At 38.0% G+C, this 23,576-nt stretch overlaps 1 protein-coding gene, 1 non-coding gene and 1 pseudogene across 9 annotated transcripts; 2 read left to right on the top strand and 1 right to left on the bottom strand.

The window, feature by feature from the left end:
• Window positions 1-3,615: 3,615 nt before the first annotated feature.
• On the bottom strand, window positions 3,616-5,766 carry LOC148735184 (uncharacterized; annotated as a pseudogene). The gene is made up of 3 exons (XR_015999154.1): window positions 5,232-5,766; window positions 4,732-5,023; window positions 3,616-4,164 (listed from the first exon to the last, which is right to left on the bottom strand). The product of XR_015999154.1 is annotated as an uncharacterized LOC148735184 (transcript).
• Window positions 5,767-7,010: 1,244 nt separating this feature from the next.
• On the top strand, window positions 7,011-7,083 carry Trnat-agu (transfer RNA threonine (anticodon AGU)). The gene has a single exon. It is a non-coding gene; the product is annotated as a tRNA-Thr (tRNA).
• A 3,979-nt stretch (window positions 7,084-11,062) lies between these two features.
• On the top strand, window positions 11,063-18,968 carry LOC148735182 (uncharacterized). Of its 7 annotated transcripts, none has more exons than XM_088753939.1 (21): window positions 11,063-11,301; window positions 11,389-11,519; window positions 12,064-12,096; window positions 12,389-12,421; window positions 12,678-12,761; window positions 13,264-13,344; window positions 13,469-13,510; window positions 13,736-13,801; window positions 13,967-14,014; window positions 14,100-14,203; window positions 15,437-15,519; window positions 15,725-15,804; window positions 16,227-16,334; window positions 16,609-16,690; window positions 16,796-16,856; window positions 17,356-17,400; window positions 17,553-17,582; window positions 17,867-17,920; window positions 18,393-18,428; window positions 18,577-18,633; window positions 18,751-18,968. In XM_088753939.1, exons 1-21 carry the CDS (start codon window positions 11,078-11,080, stop codon window positions 18,763-18,765), a joined length of 1,497 nt encoding a protein of 498 aa, XP_088610065.1. In that variant the 5' UTR covers window positions 11,063-11,077; the 3' UTR covers window positions 18,766-18,968. The 7 variants fall into 7 exon arrangements, with proteins under 7 accessions (XP_088610065.1, XP_088610064.1, XP_088610067.1 ...); XM_088753938.1 differs by having other exon boundaries at window positions 13,264-13,350; XM_088753941.1 differs by lacking the exon at window positions 13,736-13,801.
• The last annotated feature ends 4,608 nt before the right edge of the window (window positions 18,969-23,576 follow it).

The raw sequence follows: 23,576 nt of genomic DNA, 5'->3' as shown, positions 1-23,576 counted from the left end.
GGCATATTTTCGGACAATTATCGACTACAACCTTCCCAAACAAGTGAAAATGTGTGAAATGCAGACTTTCGTGTTCTCGATTTGACGTCACATTACCCACTAGAGCCATTCCTCTTTAAACTCGGTCGTGGGGCAAGATGGCGGCCGATTTTCCGTATTTTGACTGGGCATAGAAAATTAAAGATTTGAGCAAATAAAAAAATTTTTGCGCAGAAATACTCAAAAAAATAAGCTTACTTCGTTAAGCGAAAAAAATTTTTTGGGTGTAGGTGCACTTTAAGCATGGTGAAGGGAATTATATGAAATTAGGCAAAACAATAACGATATCATGATTACATAAAGAAATCAGCTAAGATACTCTCTTTATATGTTTGCTCTTGAGGTACGTAAAGGAATCATAGAAATCAAAAGATACCCATAATTAGAATCTGCCCTTCTGATGCCACAAGGTGATAAAAAAAAAGTTGGTATCACGTTGCAAGTTTTGCGAAAAGACAAGGCTTAACTCACGTATCTTCCAAAAGTCCTATCTGAAATTACCTCGTGATATTTTGTCCACATTTAAGTGGGTAAGGCACCTCTGTAACACTACAAGTTAGATCTCCGTGTTTCTTTTTATCTTTTCTTTTGAAGCTGATGCCACATTTGCAGAGGACTTCCACCATTGGACACGTCGCTTTGTGAGCGTCTATTTGTTTCCTTTTCATGCTTTCTTGGCATTCTTGACAATTTAATTCTAACTCCGGACACCGTTCTAGGTGATCTTTGGCCCGGTTTAGCGCAATATTCTCTCCGCAGCACTTGCACTGCCTATCGACCATCCCAAGCATGGTATTCGCGAGGCGGTTTGAGCAGAACGCCGTCACAGGCTGACGGCACATCTCGCATGTGCTGGATTGCCCTTGACTTGTTTTCTTAAACATATCCACGCAGAAACCACAAAAGGAATGGCCACACGGTGTTGCTAGTTCTGCGTCTAGAATGGGATTCTTGCTGTAAAAGAGAAGGCGAAGTAAGGTCAGGAAAATAGCTCCAGGCTGGCATGTTATTCCGAAAATGGCGTGAAGTGTATTATCCATTCAAGTCACAAGTTAAATATTTATAGCAAATGGTAATAACTTCAACTTACCAAACATTACACAGGTATTCAGCTGGGACAGAATCGCTGAATGCGATGTAGTCAAAAACCGAACGAGAGTGACTCATGTTTGGTCAGTTTAAAATGGCTTGTCGTTTCTCTTCGCTCGGAGGCTCTCTCTCTTTCTCTCTCTCTAACTTTTGTTAGGAGTGTGAAGGAATAAACCGCCTACGTGGTGGAATATCAAAATTCACAGGAAACAACTTCCCTTCAACAACCAATAGGAAAGTAAACCACAGTGACTCTTGACAAGCACTCGCGCACTTTGCTAACAGGTATATTAAAGTTGTATTTCCACACCTTATTCAGTGACAAAAAGTGTTCATGGGACAAAGATTATTTTAAGAGATACTTCCTGGTACTGCACTTATAAATGGGAAGATTGCATTTTGTTTAGATAAACGTTTTCCACAGGCTGAGATCTCCAATGTCTGCATATTTTCACCATTTAAGTTGTTTTAAAAAATCATGTCCAAAAAGTGATTCAAGAATACGTAGAGCACGTCTGCAGATTTCGAATTATACCTTGCTTAGTTTTGGAATGACATTAATTCTTGAGTTATTGTCGATTTCATTACGGCAATACTACTTTTCAAGTTTGACAAGTGCTTCGCTTCGTTGTATAAAGTTCTGTTTCTACTGAAATCAAAATTGCTTATCTAAAGTTGTGATAACCGCCGACAGTATTTGCGGTTATGTGTGGCTGGATTAACAGGAAGGGGGGTATTGTTTAAATAAGTTGTGACAACCAATATTATTGTCAGAAAATAATGAAAGGATAAAATTAACTATTAACTAAGGAAGTGCGAACCTTTATTGTTTGGATGAGCAAACCTATCGAAATCAGTTTCGCTTTGAATAAACGATTCCTTTCTCTAGAACCTTTACAGTGTATAAAAGTAGAAATTATTATGGCCACCATTACCTATCGACGAAAAGGACTTTTCATTTTATTTGATGGGCATAGTTGTTCGCATCTTGTTGATACTGAAATCAAAATTATGTAAAAACCGCCAACAGTATTTCCTTTGTGTAGGTGGAGTCACAGAAAATAGGCTATTGTTTAAATAAGTTGTGAAAACCTATCTATTATCACAAAAGAAATGAATGGATGAAATAAACCATTAATTAAGCAAGTGCGAGCCTTTCAGAGTTTCATTGAGCTAACCCATCCGTTTTGCTTTCAACGAATGATTCCTTACTTTGTGTCACATTGGCAATAATCATCACCTTCTGCCTATGTCAGTTTATTAAGTCGCGAGACTCACTTTATTTCAACTATTTATTTAGAGGCGATGTGCGAGAAAAAAAAAAGCGAAAAATTAAGCCGAAAGTGTCGGTACGGAAATTGTTCACAATTCCAAGATTGCTTAGGGACCGGTCATTATTTATCGCCTGGGGGGGGTCGGAGTATTTAAGGGGGGATCACATGGTTTTTTGAAGACCTTTAGGGGGGATCAGCCGTAATTGACAAGCATAATGGGGGGGATCAGACCAAAAAAAAAGGAATTTTAGGTCGCGCCAGGACCCCGGGTGATTGCATTTGTAAATACTTTGGTAGGATTTGCCGCTGGGACTCCCCCAACCATATATTCAAGACCACGTTCAGTTGTATTTTGTATTATATAAACTCTATTCTAGCCCAGACACAAAACCCAAACCCTTTTACAGACCCTCCATTTTGTAAAAAAGAATCACTATCGTAGTCTAACATACACGTTTTTATTCAGGCACGATCTAAATTAGAAAGGTAATCAAGATTTTGACATCAGAACAAGAGCAGCTCAGGAGCGAAGAAGGCAAGAGGCCGAACGAACGTACAAGGACTTTCAATGGGATAACCTCATCGAGGGTGGCAAAGTTCAAAAGTTGCGGGTAAGAGAACTAGACCTGTATCTCAACAAGGATGGTTTGACGACTGTGGGTCGGAAACTTGACAAAGTGAAGGCCATTCGATGTCACTATTACCGACAGAATAAAGAGACTGTGATAACAGAAGAACTGTCGAGTGATGAAGATGACGTGGAATTCGAGGATGAAGAATCCGAAAGTGGAGAGGCAGAGAGCGACGATGACTATGTTTTCGTGGATTTGGATGAACAGCCTGAGATTGGCACTTCCTCGACAATTCAGTTCGTATCTGACGAGCAAATATTTACCGTTGTGGTTCAAGGTCCATGAGACGTAAGTACCACTATTAAAATATCACTTGCATATTCAAAAAGTTATTTGGCGGTGGCTGGGAGAAAAGGGGGGGGGGGATCATGAAACTTTCCACTACCGATAAGGGGGGATCTCTAAAAAACCAGATACTCTACGGGGGGATCAGGTAAATGCTTCGATGTGACAACAAAAATACTCCGACCCCCCCCAGGCGATAAATAATGACCGGTCCCTTAGCCTCGCTGAGTAAAAGGTATAAAGGAAATTGCCCCTTGCTGTGTTGCAAGTTTAGGAAAAGCGATGCTGTTTCCGCCTTGTTTTGGCCTTATCAAAGCCCGAACACTTCGTTTTGGGGTGAATAAAACAAACACTTTTCAAGAGGCATACTGGAGTTTTCATGGAGTTGCTAATATTTATAAGGGATAGTACGTTGGTACTATTGCCAGAACATTTTCGTAAACGGCTTCCAGCCCGCGCCAATTTCGTCACATGTGTTCGTCAAGGAAATCCTGGATGTCCCCTTGGCGGATTCCTTTCTCCCTCTTTACGTGGTACTTGACGCGCGCCCACGCCGACTCTGCCTCTTGCGTATGTACGCCAGTAACGGGATCAACGAAGTTGTTCTGATGGACAACTATTCTGTGCATGGTCACGTTAGGAACGTACTGATGAAGGTTCCTGTACGCAGCCCAGTCGTCAGTGTGCACATCTGACCCAGGCAGGAGGACCCTTTGAAGAATATTGGACAATGTTCGGCGGTCTCCTCTCCTTACAACTTGAAAGTAGCCGCGACAAGGACTGTGTTCCGTAGAGATCACGCCAAACACCCACACTTCATCGCTGGCCCTGCGACCTCTTTGATACTATAACGATTAAATTTTTAAAACGGAGATTTACATTGGCATTCATGCTTGTCTAAAGAACGATTAACTTTGACTTGATGCGTGCGAAATCAAGCACCCTCCTGGCATATAAACCCTCCTTCTTACCAGATTTAATGGCGGGTGTTAGGCGTTCTTGTATCATGGGCACGGTAGCCAGAAAAACGGACAATTCTTCAACCTGGCTGTGCTCGCGAGCACATGTATGACTTGCAGCAAGAAAAAATGCTTGCGGATCAAACCCTATTAATATTTCGTGGTAAAATAATTTTTCCGTACGGAGAGTTGGATGTGTCTGATACTTGGCGGAAAATCTATAGACTACTCTGATTTTGGGATGTTGTAAGCTAGTAAAGGCGGGCGTATTACAAGGGGGCAATCTTAAAAGGGGGCGTAACCTCTGTCAAACCATAAGCAAATAAATAAATGAGACTTGGCGAGCCCGGAAATTGATAGATTTCCTTTAAAAGTTGTCAAGAAGTTGCTACAAAACTAAGTTTTCAAACAGAAGCCTCCGTTTGAAATGAAAATTACAGTGCACTTACTCACCTTCGATTTGTGCTTGAATTGACTTTCGTCACACTTGACCCCGTACACACGCCCGCCAAATGGGGTGACTGGTCTATCTTCTATATCTCTCTTACAAATGAAGCGGAGCGTGGCAAACACACGTCCAACGGTGTTTTTTGTCAATCCAACCATGGAAGAAACTCTAGAGCGCAACTCGCGCTGACTCCACAGATAGATCACAATTAGGAGTTTTTTCAGAGGAATCCGGGGAAACTCGGCGAAAAAACTGCCTTCTCTCAGAGACTTTTTGCCTCTACAGCCTTTGCATCTCCTTATAAAGAACAATATTTAATAATTATAGACAAGGATCGATTGTTAGTCATTTTGCTTAAATTTGGAAAAGGGAAAGCAGTGGTCTAACTCGTTAGGAATTCCGATTTATGGTGATCACTTATTTCAATGTTAAACTACCTAGTAGTATGTCGGTGATAGAAAGTAGATATTTAAAAAAGTTTAGTATTGGTACTGTCTATTCTTACCACACATATCCATCTACGTGGTCTGGATTTCTCTCTACTAATTCCATTCCTCTATTGCATGGCACGCATCTCAGAGGACTCGCTATCAAGTTGTGCCGCTGTAGCCAGGTTATTACATTGAGGACTGGACCATCAGTAAGCCTGTTAATGTCCATGAGATTCATCTTGATGCTGTTCGGATGCTTGATTTGCTGTATTTTACTACTTATTTTGTGACTGCTAAGAAACCGCTACTGCTGCGAAAACGAGAGGCGGAGCTGCGGCCCTTTGTTCTGTCTTTCTTTGAAATAAAATTTTCGCACTTTGTTTGTGGCCTTTTCACAATAACCATAGAAATTCTCATGCCCTCATTGGTCGAGAGTCATTTTCAATCTTTGCCACGAAGACTAAACCATTTCTCTCGTGAAACAAATGCACATTTCTGAAATATGGACAATGACGAGTGTCCGAGTTCCAAGATTGGCATACTCGGAGAAATTTTTTAAGAGGAACTTGTCGAAGTGAAAGAAGTACGTGGCGAAAGAAAATCTTCAGAAAAAAAGTGCTGGTTCTTGGTTCGCAAGGAGGAAAGAAGGCGACCTTGTGAAAATACTTAGAGATGCCGAAGTGAAGGGCACAAAAATAAAAATGAAGTGGGTGATAACAAAATTCAGGGTAAAAGATTCTATCAATTCACTACTTAACACGAGGTAGTGAGTCTCATCGCCTCTTTGGTTACACTGTCAACAACACACACGTGAAAAAAGCAACGATCGAACATGTCACGTGCGGGTGATTTTCGGAAAACCTTGGCGCATGAACTGTACCTAAGAGATAATAATCTATTTCTACATAGATTGTGCTCAAAATATAGGTTTAGAGCACATATCAAGCGCGAAAACGTCAAAGTTCACGGAAAACTTAAATTTATGCGAATTTCTTGAATATTTATCAACTACTAATAATAATAACAACAATGGTGATAATAATAAACTTTATCTATATAGCGTCTATATCACTAATTGCTCTAGGCGCGTAAAAGTATCACAAAATGTATTTAAAAACACTGAAAAATCTAACAGCTACATTATATAAACATGGAAATTAAACAGAAATATATTTACAAATCAAAAAAGCTTGGCGAATTAAATATGTCTTTTTTGGAAGAATTCAAGGAATCGGCATTTCTTAAAGATGCGGGTATGCTGTTCCACAATTTAGGTCCTTGAGTAACTTATTCGAACAAGAACGCAAAGAGTAGGAGCTGGTAAAAAAGCTGAGAAAATTGGATATATTTCTTGGTGAATCTCCAAGCGCCTCTAAGGATATCAGTTTTTGTAACTTTAGGAGTTACCAGATAGAATGAAATATATGAAGTTCATATATTTTGAACTGCGGTATTAGTTACGTATGATGCACGATCTTCGCAGTAGATAGCGCTATTTAAGCAATAGCGAAAATCAGACCTGAAAAAAGTCAGGCCTGTATGGGACTCAAACCACTGACCTCTGCGATAATAGTGCATCGCTCTACCAATTGAGCCAACTGGGAGCAGGCCGTTAAGTTGATTCGTAATAAACCCGTGAAAGTGATAAATCAGATAGAATGAAATATATGAAGTTCATATATTTTGAACTGCGGTATTAGACACGTGTGATGCACGATCCTCGCAGTAGATAGCGCTATTTAAGCGATAGCGAAAATCAGACCTGAAAAAATCAGGCCTGTACGGGACTCGAACCACTGACCTCTGCGATACTAGTGCTTATTACGAATCAACTTAACGGCCTGCTCCCAGTTGGCTTGTTAGCTCAATTGGTAGAGCGCTGCACTAGTATCGCAGAGGTCACTGGTTCGAGTCCCGTACAGGCCGGATTTTTTTCAGGTCTGATTTTCGCTATTGCTTAAATAGCGCTATCTACTGCGAGGATCGTGCATCATACGTATTTAGGAGTTACCCTAGCTAAATAAAAGTATTTACTACCACTAGATTACTACAGTTAAGAAAATCCTCCCCTCCCAAAGCAAAGAACCATCTCCACAACTCAAAGTCGACGGTCAAGTTATAACTGAAAAGAGCTCAATCGCAAATTATTTCAACAATACATTCGTAAATACAGCTGTCAACCTTTGCAAATCGTTTGTAAATGCTGCATCGAAACTCTCGTGAAGTATATCTTTAACAGAAGCTACGAACGCTACTTTTCTGTTTACTGACAGTTCTGAAACTGCTGTTCAGTCGGAAGGCCGACGACTTCAATCAGGCAAAGCAGTGGGCTTAGATAACATTCCACAAAGACTTCTAAAGGACGCTTCTGCAATAGTCACAAAACCTATTAACAGTAATAATTAATAAAGGCTGATAGTTTCGAAAGAAACTGTTTGGGGCTGCGTCGGTGGGAGTAACGAAATAATTTGGATATATCAACAAAGTTGAAATGGTAAATTGGCCACCGTAACGATTACAAAAGCTGACGTTTCAAGCAATAATTAATGCTTCACTGTCTCAGAGCAAAGTTCCTGACGACTAGCTTTTGTGGACTTGCGTAAGGCATTCAACACAATAGATCATTCCTTTTTTTCAGGAAACTGCGCTATTTTGGAATCAAAAGCAAAGAACTGAACCGATTTGAAAACTATGACTGGCCACACCCAAGTTTTAGCAATGCCGGACTTCTGGATAATTTTCAAAGAAGGGCATCCAAAATTGTTTCAAAATCTAACGATAGTGGTCAAGCTTTAATGGATCTTAAATGGCCTTTCAGTAAATGTTATTACAGTCGAGAAGAGACGAACATACTTTTAAAGTGGTTAATAAATGTATTTTTGATAATTGTCCTCTAAACCCAACCCTAACCCTAATAATACCAGAACAAGACAGGGAAATTTGCTTCATTTGCCTCGCGCTAGAGCTAAAACAGCCGAGAAATCTTTTTTTTATCATGGATATGTTGTTTATAATAGTCACGTTAATTAGAATTTTCTGTAATATTATATTGAATAAGACTTTTTTATTATTTTATATTTATTTTTGGATCCTATTCACCAGGGCTCCTATTGATAGCAGAGCTTTAAGTTCTGATGGGACTACCCTGATGTTGGGATTTCTATTTATTTTTATTTTTATCCAGCAAAATGGGAGTTATATGTTCATCCTTCTTTGTAAATGTTACAATGCGCGCTGCCCTATTCTGCACTAGCTGTAGGCGGTTTAAGAGAACTTTAGGTAATCCATATAAAATAGCAGTACAGACTGTAGTCCAAGTTAGTGGTCACAAAAGGATGAATAATTGCTTAAGCAGATTCACGATCCAAATATGTACTGATCTTACTGATATCAGTGAGATGGAAATGACATTTTTCGAAAATCTTTTTAATGTGGTCTTCCATATCAGCACTGAGATCGAGTATCACTCCAAGATTACGAACAGAAGAGGAGAATTGAATAGTTTCACCCCCAACATACAAGAACAAATTCCAATTTCGCCCATGTCAGTGCGAACCGAGCTCTGTCTAAGTTCCAAGCTATTCTTGACTGTTGTTAAAAGTTATTGTGATTAACGAAAACTAAAGTTTTATTTTAACGTTGATATAAAAGTATCAAACATTTATGTGGCGAATTTTGATATTTAGGTAGCCGGACAATTTTTTAGAAAGTTTTCGGCATTTCAATGAGGGACTTTCCAGCAACTTTACTAACCCAATCGAGACAGGCTTAGTTTGTCCTCCTACCATTTACCAAGTGTAATTACAAGATGCTACATCTTTTCGTTTATTACAAAGTGCGATGGTCTGTTCTTTCCACCTAATTGCACACTCCCCCTGTTGGGGCATGGCATTGATAGGTATATCAACAGTAGCTGTATATTTCATGAATAAAAATTGTGCTGCAAGATAAAAATTTACAGCAATGATGAACATGGCTGAAAACTGCAAACCATATCCGTTATCAGCAAATGAAACAATTTTATGATTGTCATAGTGCCAGAAATGTTTTTTTTGACATTATCAATTTTGTTAATTGAGAAACTAAACGTTTTCACATCTACCTGTGGTGCATCACTTTATTTGACGTAATATAAAACGATTGTAAAGAATTACTTTCCGAAAACATAGCTATATTAGAACTATTGCTGCAATGACCACAGTGTAAATGTAAATACATTTTGTAAATACATTTTGTATATGTAAACACATTACCCTTTTCTTTGAGGAAAAAAAAAATCCTGCAGAGAAATCAGGAGGGAAAAAATATCCCGCAGAGCATTTAGAATGGAAAAATATCCTGCCGAGCAGATTGCTAGAAAAATTTTTTTCATGACCAGAAATCACCCCCCCCCCCCCCCCCTTCCCCTCTCCTCAAAAGTTAAATGGTCGGCCGCTTACTTCAATTCAAAAGCCTGGAACGAAAGCCATTTGTAGCACACGAAAGTCGTTTCTGTTTGCATTATTTTGATTATCACCTAGCAGTTTTTGCGTTTCCATCGCCGAAATTGCCCAAGAATTACGAAAATAGTTCTAATTATTTTTTTATTTCATGCGCGAGATCAATGCAGGCAATCCCAACCGGGCAAGATCGGCCCATCTTGCCTGCTCCGGTAGCCAATCAGAACACAAGGTTCACTGCATCTTGCCCACTGGCGCTGCAAGCGATGTAGTAAAGTCTGTTACTACAAAGTGCAACAGCTTTTTCATTACAGAGTGTGACAAGTGTAATTATAAAGTGCGACAAGTGTTATTACAAAGTGCGACAGACATAGCAAAGTGTGACAATTGTTGCAAAATTGCGACAAAACAGCCCTTCAAACACCTTTTTCACGATCCTATGAAGCTGAATAATTTGACATTTGGCCATACCATCCAAGAATCAATTGTGTTCTAAAATGTTGAAAACTGAACAGACACGAATTAAAGAGCCAGGTGAACAAGGAATGCACCAAAATAGAGGGAGGACCGTATATTCCATCCGATGATGGAAAAAAAAAATGTCGATACGTGAAGGATCGGGCCTGGTTAGCTCAATTGGGAGAGCGCCGGACTGCTGTGCGGGAGGTCGAGAGTTCAATACCGGCCGGACCAACACTAAGGGTCTTAAAATTAACTGAGAAGAATATGCTTCCTTTCTCAACATCAGAAATGGTTAGATATTCTAGTCTTCTCGGATAGGGACGAATAAATGGAGGTCCCGTCTCCTGCAGGGTTAGGGGTAGGAGACGTTAATTTCCCACGCACGAGATTACTGTGTGATGGATGTCCTCCCCTGGGGTGGGATGGGTGGGAAAAGGTGAGGTCGTTACATGGACTAAAGCGGCTGCCAGAGGCGCCTGATAATGCTGCCGTCCGATCTCAACCTTAGTAAAAAAATTATTGTAAGCGCATTGAGATTCTTAAATGCGTATTAAGAACGTTCATTATTATTATTATTATTATTATTATAAAAATTCTCATCGGAAACAACTGACGGTGTATCATAATTCATTAAAATATGAAGACTATCAATCGTATGTTCTCGTTTGAAAGTGGCAACTTTTATATGATGTGCATCCTTAAAAGGAGCTTGTTTCTTGACCCCTCCTTGATCAAATTAGCATTCAATAATGTGGATCACAATAATTATTATGAAAACTGATTACAGTTTAATTTTATTAAACGGCCCATTTAAAGGTGATTGTTCACAATGGAACGTCTACATGTGATCCCAATGGATCCAGATAGCCGTCAAAGTGAGAAAAATATTCATTAGCAATTATGAGATGTAAGTTTTCAAATGTCATGTCATTTACCGGCGAGTACATTTAAAGCGCTTCGACTCTCTTACATCTTTAATTTATTTCGACCGTTTTTGTTGAAAAAGTACTCAAGCAGCAATGTCGACGGACAGGACAAGACGATCAAGAAGTATGAAACGTTCTTTCATATTGCTACGCTACTGCGATCAGCTGAAGGTACCGCGTCCCAACATCCAGCGGGTGTTGGAAAGTAGTGGAAGAGTCACCCAGCTGGAATTTCCGAACAACTCCAGTACAGCTAATCTGCAAGAGATCGTATTGAATGGTTTCAGGCAGCATCTAAATAGTAGGGAGGCGTCGAGGTAAAGCTGACAAATAGTTAATAGGAAGTAACAGATTTCTGGCCTATAAATATGTATTATGTAGCGGTTAACCGTTTTTTTTTTTAGATTGCTCTTTTATCGAACTGTCAGTGGTTCTAACCTGTTGACCCTGGCTGGCACATGGGATTATGTGTGCGGGGATACAATGAAGGCAATGTTCAAAAGCCGCTGTAGAGTGTTCATGCGATTAGATCGAGGTAAGATAACTCTTAACGAAAAGGGCAAGTCAACTTCGTAGTTAGAAAAGGCCCTAGGGAAAGAAAACATTTGCATAACGACAAGACATGTCCAAGTCGCAACAGCAGTCCCGATAAACTTTTAACGGGGATTACTGGAAAATTCGAACCAAGTCTTCCGACATAACTTTTAAAAGTATGCTGAAGTTTGGAGATAGAGCACGTTGCGGTACTTCATGCTTCACGCGAGCGACGATGCGCAAGTGGCGGGGTCTGGCCCGAGTTGAATCGAGTCTTGACTCGCTAGTGCACGGTACAAGTGCTGAAGAGATCTTCTGCTTACAACGTAGGAGATGCATTTTTACAGTGTATTCGGAAAAGTTCGTTTGTTCACGGGACTGAAGAACAACAATGTCTAGTAGAATTATGGTTACGAATATCTGTCTCATTCAAGGAGTACTCGTGTTAATCTGCACCATATTTAACTATGTCTGCACTCGGCTCAACTACATCAGATCGTTTCTTTGAAATGTAATGAATAACGTCGTCTTTCTCTCTTTTTCAGATAGCACGAATCAAGATCAGGATGGCGAAGCAGGTGATTATTAATTAATGAAAAGATCAATATCATATTTAAGCATTAAAGGTTTTTCGAAGAAGATCGAGCACCCGCCATATACCGGTAATTGTAGAACTTTCCTTGCCTCCTTGCCAAGGACGTGATTGAAATTCATTCCTAGCTTAATTGATTGTGATGTTCTGATAGTAATTGCAGTTTCCATGAAAAGATGATCTTAAGTGATTCATGATGTGCTGAACCTGCACTCGGCTAAACTACATGATTCAGTTTCTTTTAAATTAACTTAATAACGTCGTTCTCTCTTTTTCAGATAACACGAATCAAGATCGAGATGGTGCAGCAGGTGATTATTAACGAAAAGTTCATATCATATTTATGCATTAAAGGTTTTTCTTAGACGATCGAGCACCCGCCAATTATCGGTAATTGGAGAACATTCCTTACCGATTGAAATTCGTTCTTAGCTTAATTGACTGTGATGTTATCATTAGTAATTGCAGTTTCTGTGAAAAGATGATGTTAAGTAACCTAGAATACTTTGCAAGAGAATCACTTTATTTCAACCCGATCGTTCTTTTCTTTAATGCTTGATACAACAGGGCAATCAACATCAGGAACTGGAAATGTTGGAATTGGGGTAGCGAGAGCCCCCAACGAGGTGGTTGTGGTAGACCCTCCAGAAGGTACATGATATTATGTGTTATGATTAATAACTTCTAGGATAGTCAGAAATGAAACTTGATTTGGTACCAATAAATGGGGCTGTAACGCGAACATGTCAACTGGTGTTTAGATGAGAGTATACAAACACGTAAAAACTTGTGTTAACATTTAATTTAGGTGGACCCTAAAATAGCCATCCATATATTATTTGATTTCAAATAATTTTTATGGCCACTGCCTCCTATGGAGGTGAGGCCATAATGTTGACTTGGTTGAGTGAGTGAGCGAGCGAGTGAGTGTGACTGTAGAATTCGAAAGGATAGATGGATAGAGGGATGGTGAGGTTCTTGAGGTAGTCACTATAATTTTCCATTTCTCTTTGATATTATTATCATTATTTTAATCATTAATTTATTATTATGAATATGACTATTTGTTACCATCTATTGGGTACTCAAAAAGATGTGGGATGTAATAGTAGTAGCCATATCCAGTCTTAACTGCCTATTTTTTTTACTTCAGATGAAAACACAAGTGATGAGGAACTTGGTAGACCTATCTTTACTTCATCACCAATAGTACATCAAGTACCCATTGTAGCAGGTACATGTAGGTATACTTTCCACACTTTTTCTGTCTGGAGAACTAAAGTGTAGGGTAGCATTGCTCTTGCAGCTTTAATGAACTTGTTTTCCTTTTTTTCTCTTTTTCTTTTCCTTTCAATTAGGTGACCAGAAAAGAGCAGAGATGTTTGTTGAAAGCCTATATGGTAAAGATGAAGGAAGTTCAATATGTAATTATTTCTGGAGTTGAGTTACAAACGGGATGGGCATAATTATATTGCACAAAGAGATATTAAGAATGAAATACCCACTTGAAAAGACTATGAGAGTTGTAATAACTTGAAAGACAAAACTTATAGCTGAAACTAGTCAATTCATGCTGTTTATAGTCTTTGTAATCATTCATCCTAAAGTTGTTCTAAATTTCCTAGAGTCAGTAGTCACATGCTGTCCTATGGCAATGGATGGCCACATTTTGGCTGCACAGGCAGTAGAAGGTAATAGTGTAATCCAATAATTATATACAAATTTTAAAGGTCAAATATTGGCTTGTCAATCCTAGTTCAAATTATATTTTGATAGGTTTTGAACATGAATATTGTAAAATAATGTAATAAAAGAAAGGGAGAATAAGTTAAAAAAAGACATGTAATGTTTTTCAGTGGGAACAGTGGAAGAGGAGGTGGATCAACTGGTTGGTGCAGAAGCGAGTAAGTAAAGACTTGGAATGAATCATCTTAATCTGGTCCTGCAAAGAAGTTATGTGCTCAATTGATTCTACATTCTTACTGTTAGACCCAAGATGTGGACCAGCCTATGATTTACAGCTTCTAAGAAAACTAATGGTAGCACATGATGTGCCCCCAGTGCTACCATTCCTGTGCATAAATGCACAAGAAGTAAGTGTGTGAAGGTTTGTAGGGATGATTTTAGATAAGAGTTGCATACAAAGTCTCTTCAGGTTATGATGGACAAGTCACAGTTGGCCTAGTCATAAGCATGTGAAACTTCAGATTGTGTTGCAGTCAGGTTCATGACCTTGCTATATGTCAGGGGGTTTTGTGTTTGAATGAAATACATTCTTTCTCAAAGTGCCTATTTCCAGCCTGCACCATTAATGACAACCAGAAAACTTGCAGGGAAACCTAATCAAATGCTGGGGATTAACCTCTTAGGAGCCAACAGCTATACATGACCTTGTTTCTTGAGCTAACCGCCTCCCAGTTAGCTCAATTGGTTAGAGCGCTGGACTGTTGTGCGGGAGGTCGAGGTCGATGGTTCGAGCCCCGGCCGGACCAACACTCAAGGTCTTAAAATAACTGAGGAGAATGCGCTACCTTTCTTTAATAAGAAATGGATAGACATTCTAGTATTCTCGGATAAGGACGAATAAACTGTAGGTCCCGTCTCCTGCATCTATTAATTAGATAATTTGGTTAGGCAGGGGACGTTAAAGAACCCACTCACGAGATTACTGTGATGTGGTCTGGCCTGTTTACTGGGAATTGGAGGGAGGGGGCATCTTCAAATAAGTTTCCTTCGATTGTTTGTAAAACTGCTGATGCAGTCTGGCCAAAGTCCCCCGAACATTGTTGTGATGCACATTTGATCATATCGACATGCTAATTTGCGCAATATAAATATTAAATTATTAAATAAATAAATATTAAACTATTATTTCTTCATGGGACTCACATTTCATTAATTCTAAGTTCTAATGTTGCAATTTAGAATCAAGTGTAGTATTACAACTGACTGAGGTCTATCTTGGGTTCATAGTGTTTTCACATAATTGTATAAAATGTACATGTAACTTTGTGTTCATGTTTAGTTTTTTTAGCGCTTTGCGTCCAATTGTAGTGTTAGAATTGTGACATAAAACACGTCACTTAATGTTTTGACATTTCTAATCAATTCTTCCCATTCCCTAAATTATACAGTTGAGTCATCACTAGTTGAAGGTTACATACATCAAAATACACTGAAATGAAATGCATGTCTTATGAAATTAGAGGTTCTGCACGATATTGTTTGGAAGGGAAAGACAAAATTAATGTTGTGCATTTATACAATTAAAAGCAATTATTATTATAACATTCAAAAAAATCTTATTATCTAAAAATTGAACTCAGATGAGAAAGCAGTGCCACCAGGACTGTATTCCTTTGGTGCTCATCCGCTACAAAGCTTCGCAAAAGGCCATGGATACCTTAAGGTACACCTCCTATAAATCTCTGCAATATAACTTCATAACAATCAGAGCAAAGAATTATACAGTGGTCATGCTTTGCATTTCATTTCATTAGGGATAAGTGATTCTAGTTAAACATATTTCAATAATAGCTGAGATGTGCAAGTCATATTGTAGTATTGTATCCATCACTTCATTGAATATAGTACACACTACTGGTTCATTTCAGAGCTTTGCTGGATATATCAGATGTGTTGGGAACCTGCTATCTGTGTGCCTGCCTTCAAGGCAGCAATTTTGATAATAGTGGTAAGTGTTTAGGCTTGATTACCAACCTCTGTTATTATTATTGTTATTATTATTATTATTATTATTATTATTATTATAATTATTAGTTGTTGAGACACTGGTGGTTCTCCTGGTGACTCACATGATTATCAAGCTGTATCCCAAGGAAATCATTTTCAAATTTTTTTCCCACTTTTACCATGAAACAGCAGTTTATTGGACAACAAAAGTCAGCTCTCAAAAGGCATGTAACCTCAAACAGATTTTTCCATAGTTCATTGTCAATCACAACATTGTCTTGGAAAATAAAATTTAGGAAACAAACACAAATTAGTTGTTTAACAAAAATGCATGCAAAAGTAATATGTTTTGAACAGAACCATCCAAAAGAGACATTGTCATGTCCTCAGTAATGTAATGAATTGAATGTCTTATTTGCATAGCTTGTGGGAAACATCAACAATCTCAACAATCGAGTGAAGATGTGGAGATCAGGGTGATGCACCCCACATTAACTTCCAACAGGATGATAGTTGGAAGTTTGATAGCAGGTCAGTGCAGGCATCTGAGCTTCCAATTTGTTGCTCAAATTGTAACCTATCAAAGGTATCCCATACATGGTAATCCTGTAGCTGATAATCATAATTTACAAAAATCTCAAATCTCCTGATTTTCTTCTGATTTGGGAGTTTTAAAAAACATTTACAAACAAACAAACCAAGAAATGAAAAAAACTCAAGTGTATGATGTTCTGTTAAATTATGCAATTTAACACTGATAATTATCTCGTTGTGTATTAATGGTATGGATGACTATGTCTTCAAGGAAATGAAAGTAGCCTTACAAGAGAGTTGGTAGAAGCAATACACCAAGGCAAGGAGGCTTCAAATGCTCTAAAGGCTCACAGGTTAATGTTGCAGTGTACTATAACTAACTATTGTTCAGGTTGATCTCATTATAACCATAATGGTTTAAGTTTTCTAACTCAAACTGCATTAATTTGAATTTACAGGGACCTCTTGGAAAGGGACAGAGCTATAAGATTACAGCAAGAAATTGAAATGCAAGCTTCTGTAAGTTTGGTAGATCACAGATAAATTGGCAACCATTAAATACACTGTAGATTCAAAATTGTGTAGCAAAGACAGTTAAATCTGCGTATACCACACATACAGCACAAAAATGCCAATGCATGTACAGTAGAAAAAGAAGTGTAAACTGCTTATAGAAAGAACTCATGGTGTATATCTTTTTGGTAGAAGAGAAAAATTAAAAAATACAAACAATAAGGAGGAAATTAACTGAAAATACCATTGTTGGCTTTCTGGATAAACCAATCAGACACCACAAAGATAGCACTATATGAACTAGGAAACAAATGTAGCTTTATTGATGTAAACAGCTGATAGAAAGAAATCGTGATGTAATTTTTTTCTTTTTGTAGAAAAGAAAAATTAATATAAAAACAAGAATGAAGAAACTGCAAATACAATCGTTGGCTTTATTTGAAATGTATTTTATAAAGTGGTGCTTTGAATTACATATACTTTATTATGAATTCCACTTTTTCAGGAGGCTTTAGGCAGGGCCAAAAGCAAACCACAAACAGAGGAAAGAGTAAGTTTAAGTTACTTTGTTGTATATTTTTAAAGATTTTTTAACCTTACATGAGCGGAATATCAACATGGTTCATTAACAGATATATTACTTCCAAATGAATTTCTAAATCTTGGCATGTCCATTTCCATGTATTCTAAATTCAATCACAGGCCCAAAGACCTCAGGACTTAGAAAATGAGGTAAATAATGCAAAAGTTCTGGCAATTGTATTTATTAACAATAAATAAACCAGATAATATCTGAAAAGTAGTATTCCAAAAATCCACATTAACAGAAATGCGTATACCAGTAGTATGTATATATTAGTGTATAAGTGAAGGCATCTGTTTTTGCACAGAGTGAGATGTGGCTGTATATAGTGCCATTAAAAGCAAAACAGGAAATTGGGAAATTATCACTTTTATGCCCCATGTTAATTGTCTACTAAATTAAAATAACTCATTGTATATTACTTATATGGCAGGCTGATCTTGGTGAAGGTGAAAATTTGGATGAAACTGTGGTGGATTCTGCGGAGGTAATGTCTGTACTTCCTTGAAACTGCCAAAACTAATATGGCTTAACTGGCTAAAGTGCAAAATTGGACTTTGATTGATTTACTGGATATTCCCAGTTATGGCTTTTAAGAATCCTAGATATATCTTTGTCTGCAATTGACGTGCTCGTCACTTGATGTTCCTAAAAAACTCTAATATGAGGAAAAATCCAGCAAACTCACTGGCGTGCAGTGAATTTGTTCTTCCATGAGTTTCTAAGTGTTGGTCAAATGCCAATTTCCTCGTTGTACTTTGAATTTCAACTGCACGTGCAGCACTGCATGGTAATAATTATCAGCAAAGCAAGGTGAAATTTTTTGGGTTTAAATGATGATTATGATGGTTTCTTTGCAACTCTTTGAACACTGGAGAAATTATTCCCTTAATAAGTCTTAATAAGTCTTGGGAAATACTTTAATATGAGTAAAACTCCAATTAATCATTTTTGTTTAGGTCCGCAAGAGAAGGCTCGCAAGGTTTAGTGAAGGGGTAATTACTTTTTATGATGTATTTCAAAAATTATCTATTGCAAGTCTTTTTTAAGTGAATAGTAAACCTTTCATTTTGAAAACAACTTTGAAGACATAGGTGGTCAAACACAAACAAGTAAAACTTGATTGTTTTATATATTTTGTAGGAATCTTGTAAATATCCCCATAATAATGAGAGTGACTGTGATGAAGATAGTAGAATTGTAAGTATCATAAGTGGCTTGAAATGAAGTATAGTTACTATTTCAAAACTTGAAGGAAAAAGTGCAGATCTTTTGAAGAATTTATTTGATTAAAATGTATTTTCTTTTTTTTTGCAGACTTTCAAGAATTAATAATTTGTAATTTTGTAGTAAAATCTCAATTGTTGAACTTAATCCATAAATTTTCATTTCTATTTAATTTTTAGTGATTTGTTCTTAATAAGTTATTATGTATTACCCATATTGTAATTCATATTTTTATAAGCAATACAACTATTTAAGTTGTGATACAAGTTGTGGATGGGTTTTATTCAAATTAAACTTCATTTCCCTTCCTTGATGTTGTTTTTTCTTCAAAAAAGGTATGAGATATATTATCAATAGTTTGTCTATTTGCATGTCTTTTGATGCTGTCAATACAAATAATAATAAAAGTGAATGAGGTCCAGTTTCAGCACTAGGCAAATATAAGTGTATTCAACATCTCTCATTGTATATTAATAAACTATAAGTGAATCTCGCAACTTGATTAACTGAATTAAAGGGGAGGTGATGATTATTGCCAATGTGACACAAAGTAAGAAATCATTCGTTGAAAGCAAAACGGATGGGTTAGCTCAATGATGGTACAAATAAAGACTTGCACTCTCTAAATTAACTGTTTATTGTATCCATTAATTTCTTTTCTGGCAATAGATAGGTTTCACATCATTTTGATTTCAGTATCAACAAGATTACAAACAACTATGCGCATGAAATGAAATGAAAGAAAAGTTCTTTTCGTCGATATGTAATGGTGGCCTTAATAATTTCTTCTTTCATACACTGTTGAGGGTCTTTAAAGCAAAACTGATTTTAAAAGGTTTGCTCAGTGATCATCTAAACAATAGAGGCTCAAACTCCCTCAGTTAATAGTTGATATTATCCATTCATTCATTTCTGATCATTAATATTGGTTCTCACAACTACAATACCCCCCTTCCTGTTAATCCAGCCAAACAACTGAAATACATTTGAATTTATTCGATTTAGAGTTTATTTGCATTTGCACACGACCCCACAAGCTGTTCAGCTTTAAACATTATCGTGTCTAAATAAAGGTGTTATTATACTGTTGGCAGTTATGAAAAGTTTATATAAGTAATTTTGATTTCAGTAATTTTGATTTTCAATTTACAATAAAGCGAAGCACTTGTCAAACTTGAAAAGTAGTATTTCCGTAATGAAATCGACAGTAACACGAGAATTAACATCATTCCAAAGTTAAGCAAAGTTGAATTCGAAATCTGTCGAAGTTCTCTACGAATTCTCGGATGACTTATTTGCTCCACGTGATTTTTTAAATGCAAGCGTAAGAAAGGCAAATGTTGTCTTTCCATAAATTTTTTTATGCAGAGATGTATCTGTTGATAAGAGAAAAAAAAGAATAAATGCTGTGTACTGTTGGAATTCAGCTCACAACCTCTCGCTTTATGGGCTACCAGCTAGTTTTACAGTCAGGGGTCTTAAAATCAGGGGTTCTTACAGTCAGGGGTTCTTACAATCACGGGTTCTTACGATCAGGGGTTCTTAAAATCAGGGGTCTTACAATCAGGGGTCTTACAGTCAGGGGTTCTTACAATCAGGGGTTCTTACAATCAGGAGTCTCAGTAAAGTCAGGAGTTCTTACAATCAGGGGTCTTACAGTCAGGGGTTCTTACAATCGGGGGTTCTTACAATCGGGTTCTTACAAGCAGGGGTTCTTACAATCAGGGGTTCTTACAATCAGGAGTTCTTACAATCAGGGGTTCTTAAAATCAGGAGTTCTTACAATCAGGGGTTCTTACAATCGGGGGTTCTTACAATCAGGGGTTCTTAAAATGAGGGGTCTTAAAATCAGGGGTTCTTAAAATCAGGGGTCTTACAGTCAGGGGTTCTTACAATGAGGGGTCTTAAAATCAGGGGTTCTTAATCAGGGGTTCTTATATTCAGGGGTTCTTACAATCAGGGGTTCTTACATTCAGGGGTTCCTACTATCAGGGGTTCTTACAAACAGGGGTTCTTACAATCAGGGGTTCTTACAATCAGGGGTGCTTACAATCAGGGGTTCTTACAATCAGGGGTTCTTACAATCAGGGGTTCTTAGAATCAGGGGTCTTACAGTCAGGGGTTCTTAGAATCAGGGGTCTTACAATCAGGGGTTCTTAAAATCAGGGGTCTTACAATCAGGGGTCTTACAATCAGGGATTCTTACAATCAGGAGTTCTTACAATCAGGGGTTCTTACAATCAGGGGTTCTTACAATCAGGGGTTCTTACAGTCAGGGGTTCTTAAAATCAGGGGTTCATACAATCAGGGGTCTTACAATCAGGGGTTCTTACAATCAGGGGTTCTTACAATCAGGGGTTCTTACAGTCAGGGGTTCTTAAAATCAGGGGTTCATACAATCAGGGGTCTTACAATCAGGGGTTCTTACAATCAGGGGTTCTTACAATCAGGGGTCTTACAATCAGGGGTTCTTACAATCAGGGGTTCTTACAGTCAGGGGTTCTTAAAATCAGGGGTTCATACAATCAGGGGTCTTACAATCAGGGGTTCTTACAATCAGGGGTTCTTACAATCAGGGGTCTTACAATCAGGGGTTCTTACAATCAGGGGTTCTTAAAATCAGGTGTTCTTACAATGAGGGGTCTTACAGTCAGGGGTTCTTACAATCAGGGGTTCTTACAATCAGGGGTTCTTAAAATCAGGTGTTCTTACAATCAGGGGTCTTGCAGTCAGGGGTTCTTACAATCAGGGGTTCTTACAATCAGGGGTCTTACAGTCAGGGGTTCTTACAATCAGGGGTTCTTAAAATCAGGGGTTCTTAAAAGCAGGGGTCTTACAGTCAGGGGTTCTTACAATCAGGGGTTCTTACAATCAGGGGTTCTTACAATCGGGGGTTCTCACAATCAGGGGTTCTTACAATCAGGGGTTCTTACAATCAGGAGTTCTTACAATCAGGGGTTCTTAAAATCAGGGGTTCTTACTATCAGGGGTTCTTACAATCAGGGGTTCTTACAATCAGGGGTTCTTACAATCAGGGGTCTTACAGTCAGGGGTTCTTACAATCAGGGGTCTTAGAATCAGGGGTTCTTATAATCAGGGGTTCTTACAATCAGGGGTTCTTACAATCAGGGGTCTTACAATCAGGGGTTCATATCAGTGTGTTTTATATGGAGTGATGTGCCCAGATGTTGATATTGATCGTTGCTCCTTACGTTCAGGGGTTTATATCAATGTGTCTTACACGAATGGGCTGTGTCTAGATGTTGATATTGATCGTTGGTCCTTACGTTCAGGGGTTTATATCAGTGTGTCTTACACGTGTGGACTGTGCCCAGATGTTGATAATGATCGTTGCTCCTTACGTTCAGGGGTTTATATCAGTGTGTCTTACGCGTGTGGGCTGTGCCCGGATGTTGATATTGTTCGTTGTTTCTTACATCCATGGGTTTTAATCAATGTGTCTTACATGATGGGCTGTAGGCAGATGTTGCTACTTATCTTAGTATTTTACGGTTAGGGGTCTGTGTTGATCGTAACTCTTTACATACAGTGCGTATTCTTTGCCCAGATGTTGATATTGATTAATTGAACTTAAAATGTCACATCCATGTTAAACGTGTGTCCAGTTGTTTATTGCGATGGTAAAATGTTACATCTAGGGGTCTGCGCGCAGATGTTGATATCGATCGTCGATCGTGAAGGTCAGAACCGTACTTGACATCCAGGGGTTTTATATTTGTACCTCTATATAGTCGCTATGTAACGATGATGATTTACATAAGGGGGTTTTGAATAAAATGTCATGGTGGTTTTATATAAGGGTCTGTTCCCAGCTATTGATAATGATCCTTTCATTGTATCTGATTTATCACTTTCACGGGTTTATTACGAATCAACTTAACGGCCCTCTCCCAGTTGGCTCGTTAGCTCAATTGGTAGAGTGCTGCACTAGTATCGCAGAGGTCAGTGGTTCGAATCCCGTACAGGCCTGATTTTTTTCAGGTCTGATTTTCGCTATTGCTTAAATAGCGCTATCTACTGCGAGGATCGTGCATCATACGTACTCAGGTATTGTTATCAATAATCGTTTAACTTGGCAAGATCATGTTGATCAAATGTTTTTATAAGATAAATAAGAAGTTGGGTTTGCTTAAACGTATTCCGCGTTATTGCCTACCTTTATATGCTAGACTGCTGTTTTTTAACAGCTATATTCTGCCATTGTTTGACTATGCAGATATCGTATGGGGGATAGGGACAATTCCACTTTAATGTTGCAACTTCAATCTTTACACAATAAGGTTGCAAAAATAAGTTTAGATCTGCCTATTGGGTCATCTGCTAGTGATGCCCTGAATAAACTTAAATGGAAAACTCTTGCAAGACGTAGGGCCGAGCATAAGGCAACTTTTATTTATAAATGTCTAAATAATTTATTTTTACATCGTTTTAATATAGAATTTAATAAAGATAAACATGATTATAATACTAGATGTAAAAATAATATCCGTAAGAGGGCATGTAGTAGGAAATGGGACCTTGGCAAGAGGGCATGTAGTAGGAAATGGGACCTTGACAAATTTTGCCTCAAACGATTGGAATAAATTAGATGTTTCAATCAGACAAAGGCCATCATTAGCTAGTTTTGAAAGAGCGTTAAGAAATGTAAATGGTTTGTTGTCTAACTATTATGTATTTTTATATTAGTCTATGCTTTTCCTTTTTCTTTTATTTTAATTTTTGAGGACTCTTTTGTAAATCACTTATCAGTGAAATTGATATCCTCAATAAAGATTATTATCATCATCAACGGCAATGAACGGGTAATTTGAATCCTCGTGGACAATCGGGGCGATCTTTTATGTTTTCAACTGGATTCTACCACTTGTGTCCCTCGCGGCTCTTACAGGAATTGC

This window comes from Stylophora pistillata, chromosome 3 (assembly GCF_964205215.1).
Source record: "Stylophora pistillata chromosome 3, jaStyPist1.2, whole genome shotgun sequence".
Lineage (NCBI taxonomy): Eukaryota > Metazoa > Cnidaria > Anthozoa > Scleractinia > Pocilloporidae > Stylophora > Stylophora pistillata.
Note: the sequence above shows the minus strand (reverse complement) of the source record. Positions and strands in the feature narration are given on the sequence as shown.

Coding starts and splice junctions, on each gene's coding strand:
- LOC148735182 (XM_088753938.1), top strand. CDS start 11,078: ATGTCGACGGACAGGACAAGACGATCAAGAAGTATGAAACGTTCTTTC. Junction 11,520..12,063: donor GTTCATGCGATTAGATCGAG/GTAAGATAACTC, acceptor TCTCTTTTTCAG/ATAGCACGAATCAAGATCAG. Junction 16,691..16,795: donor AATGCTCTAAAGGCTCACAG/GTTAATGTTGCA, acceptor TTGAATTTACAG/GGACCTCTTGGAAAGGGACA.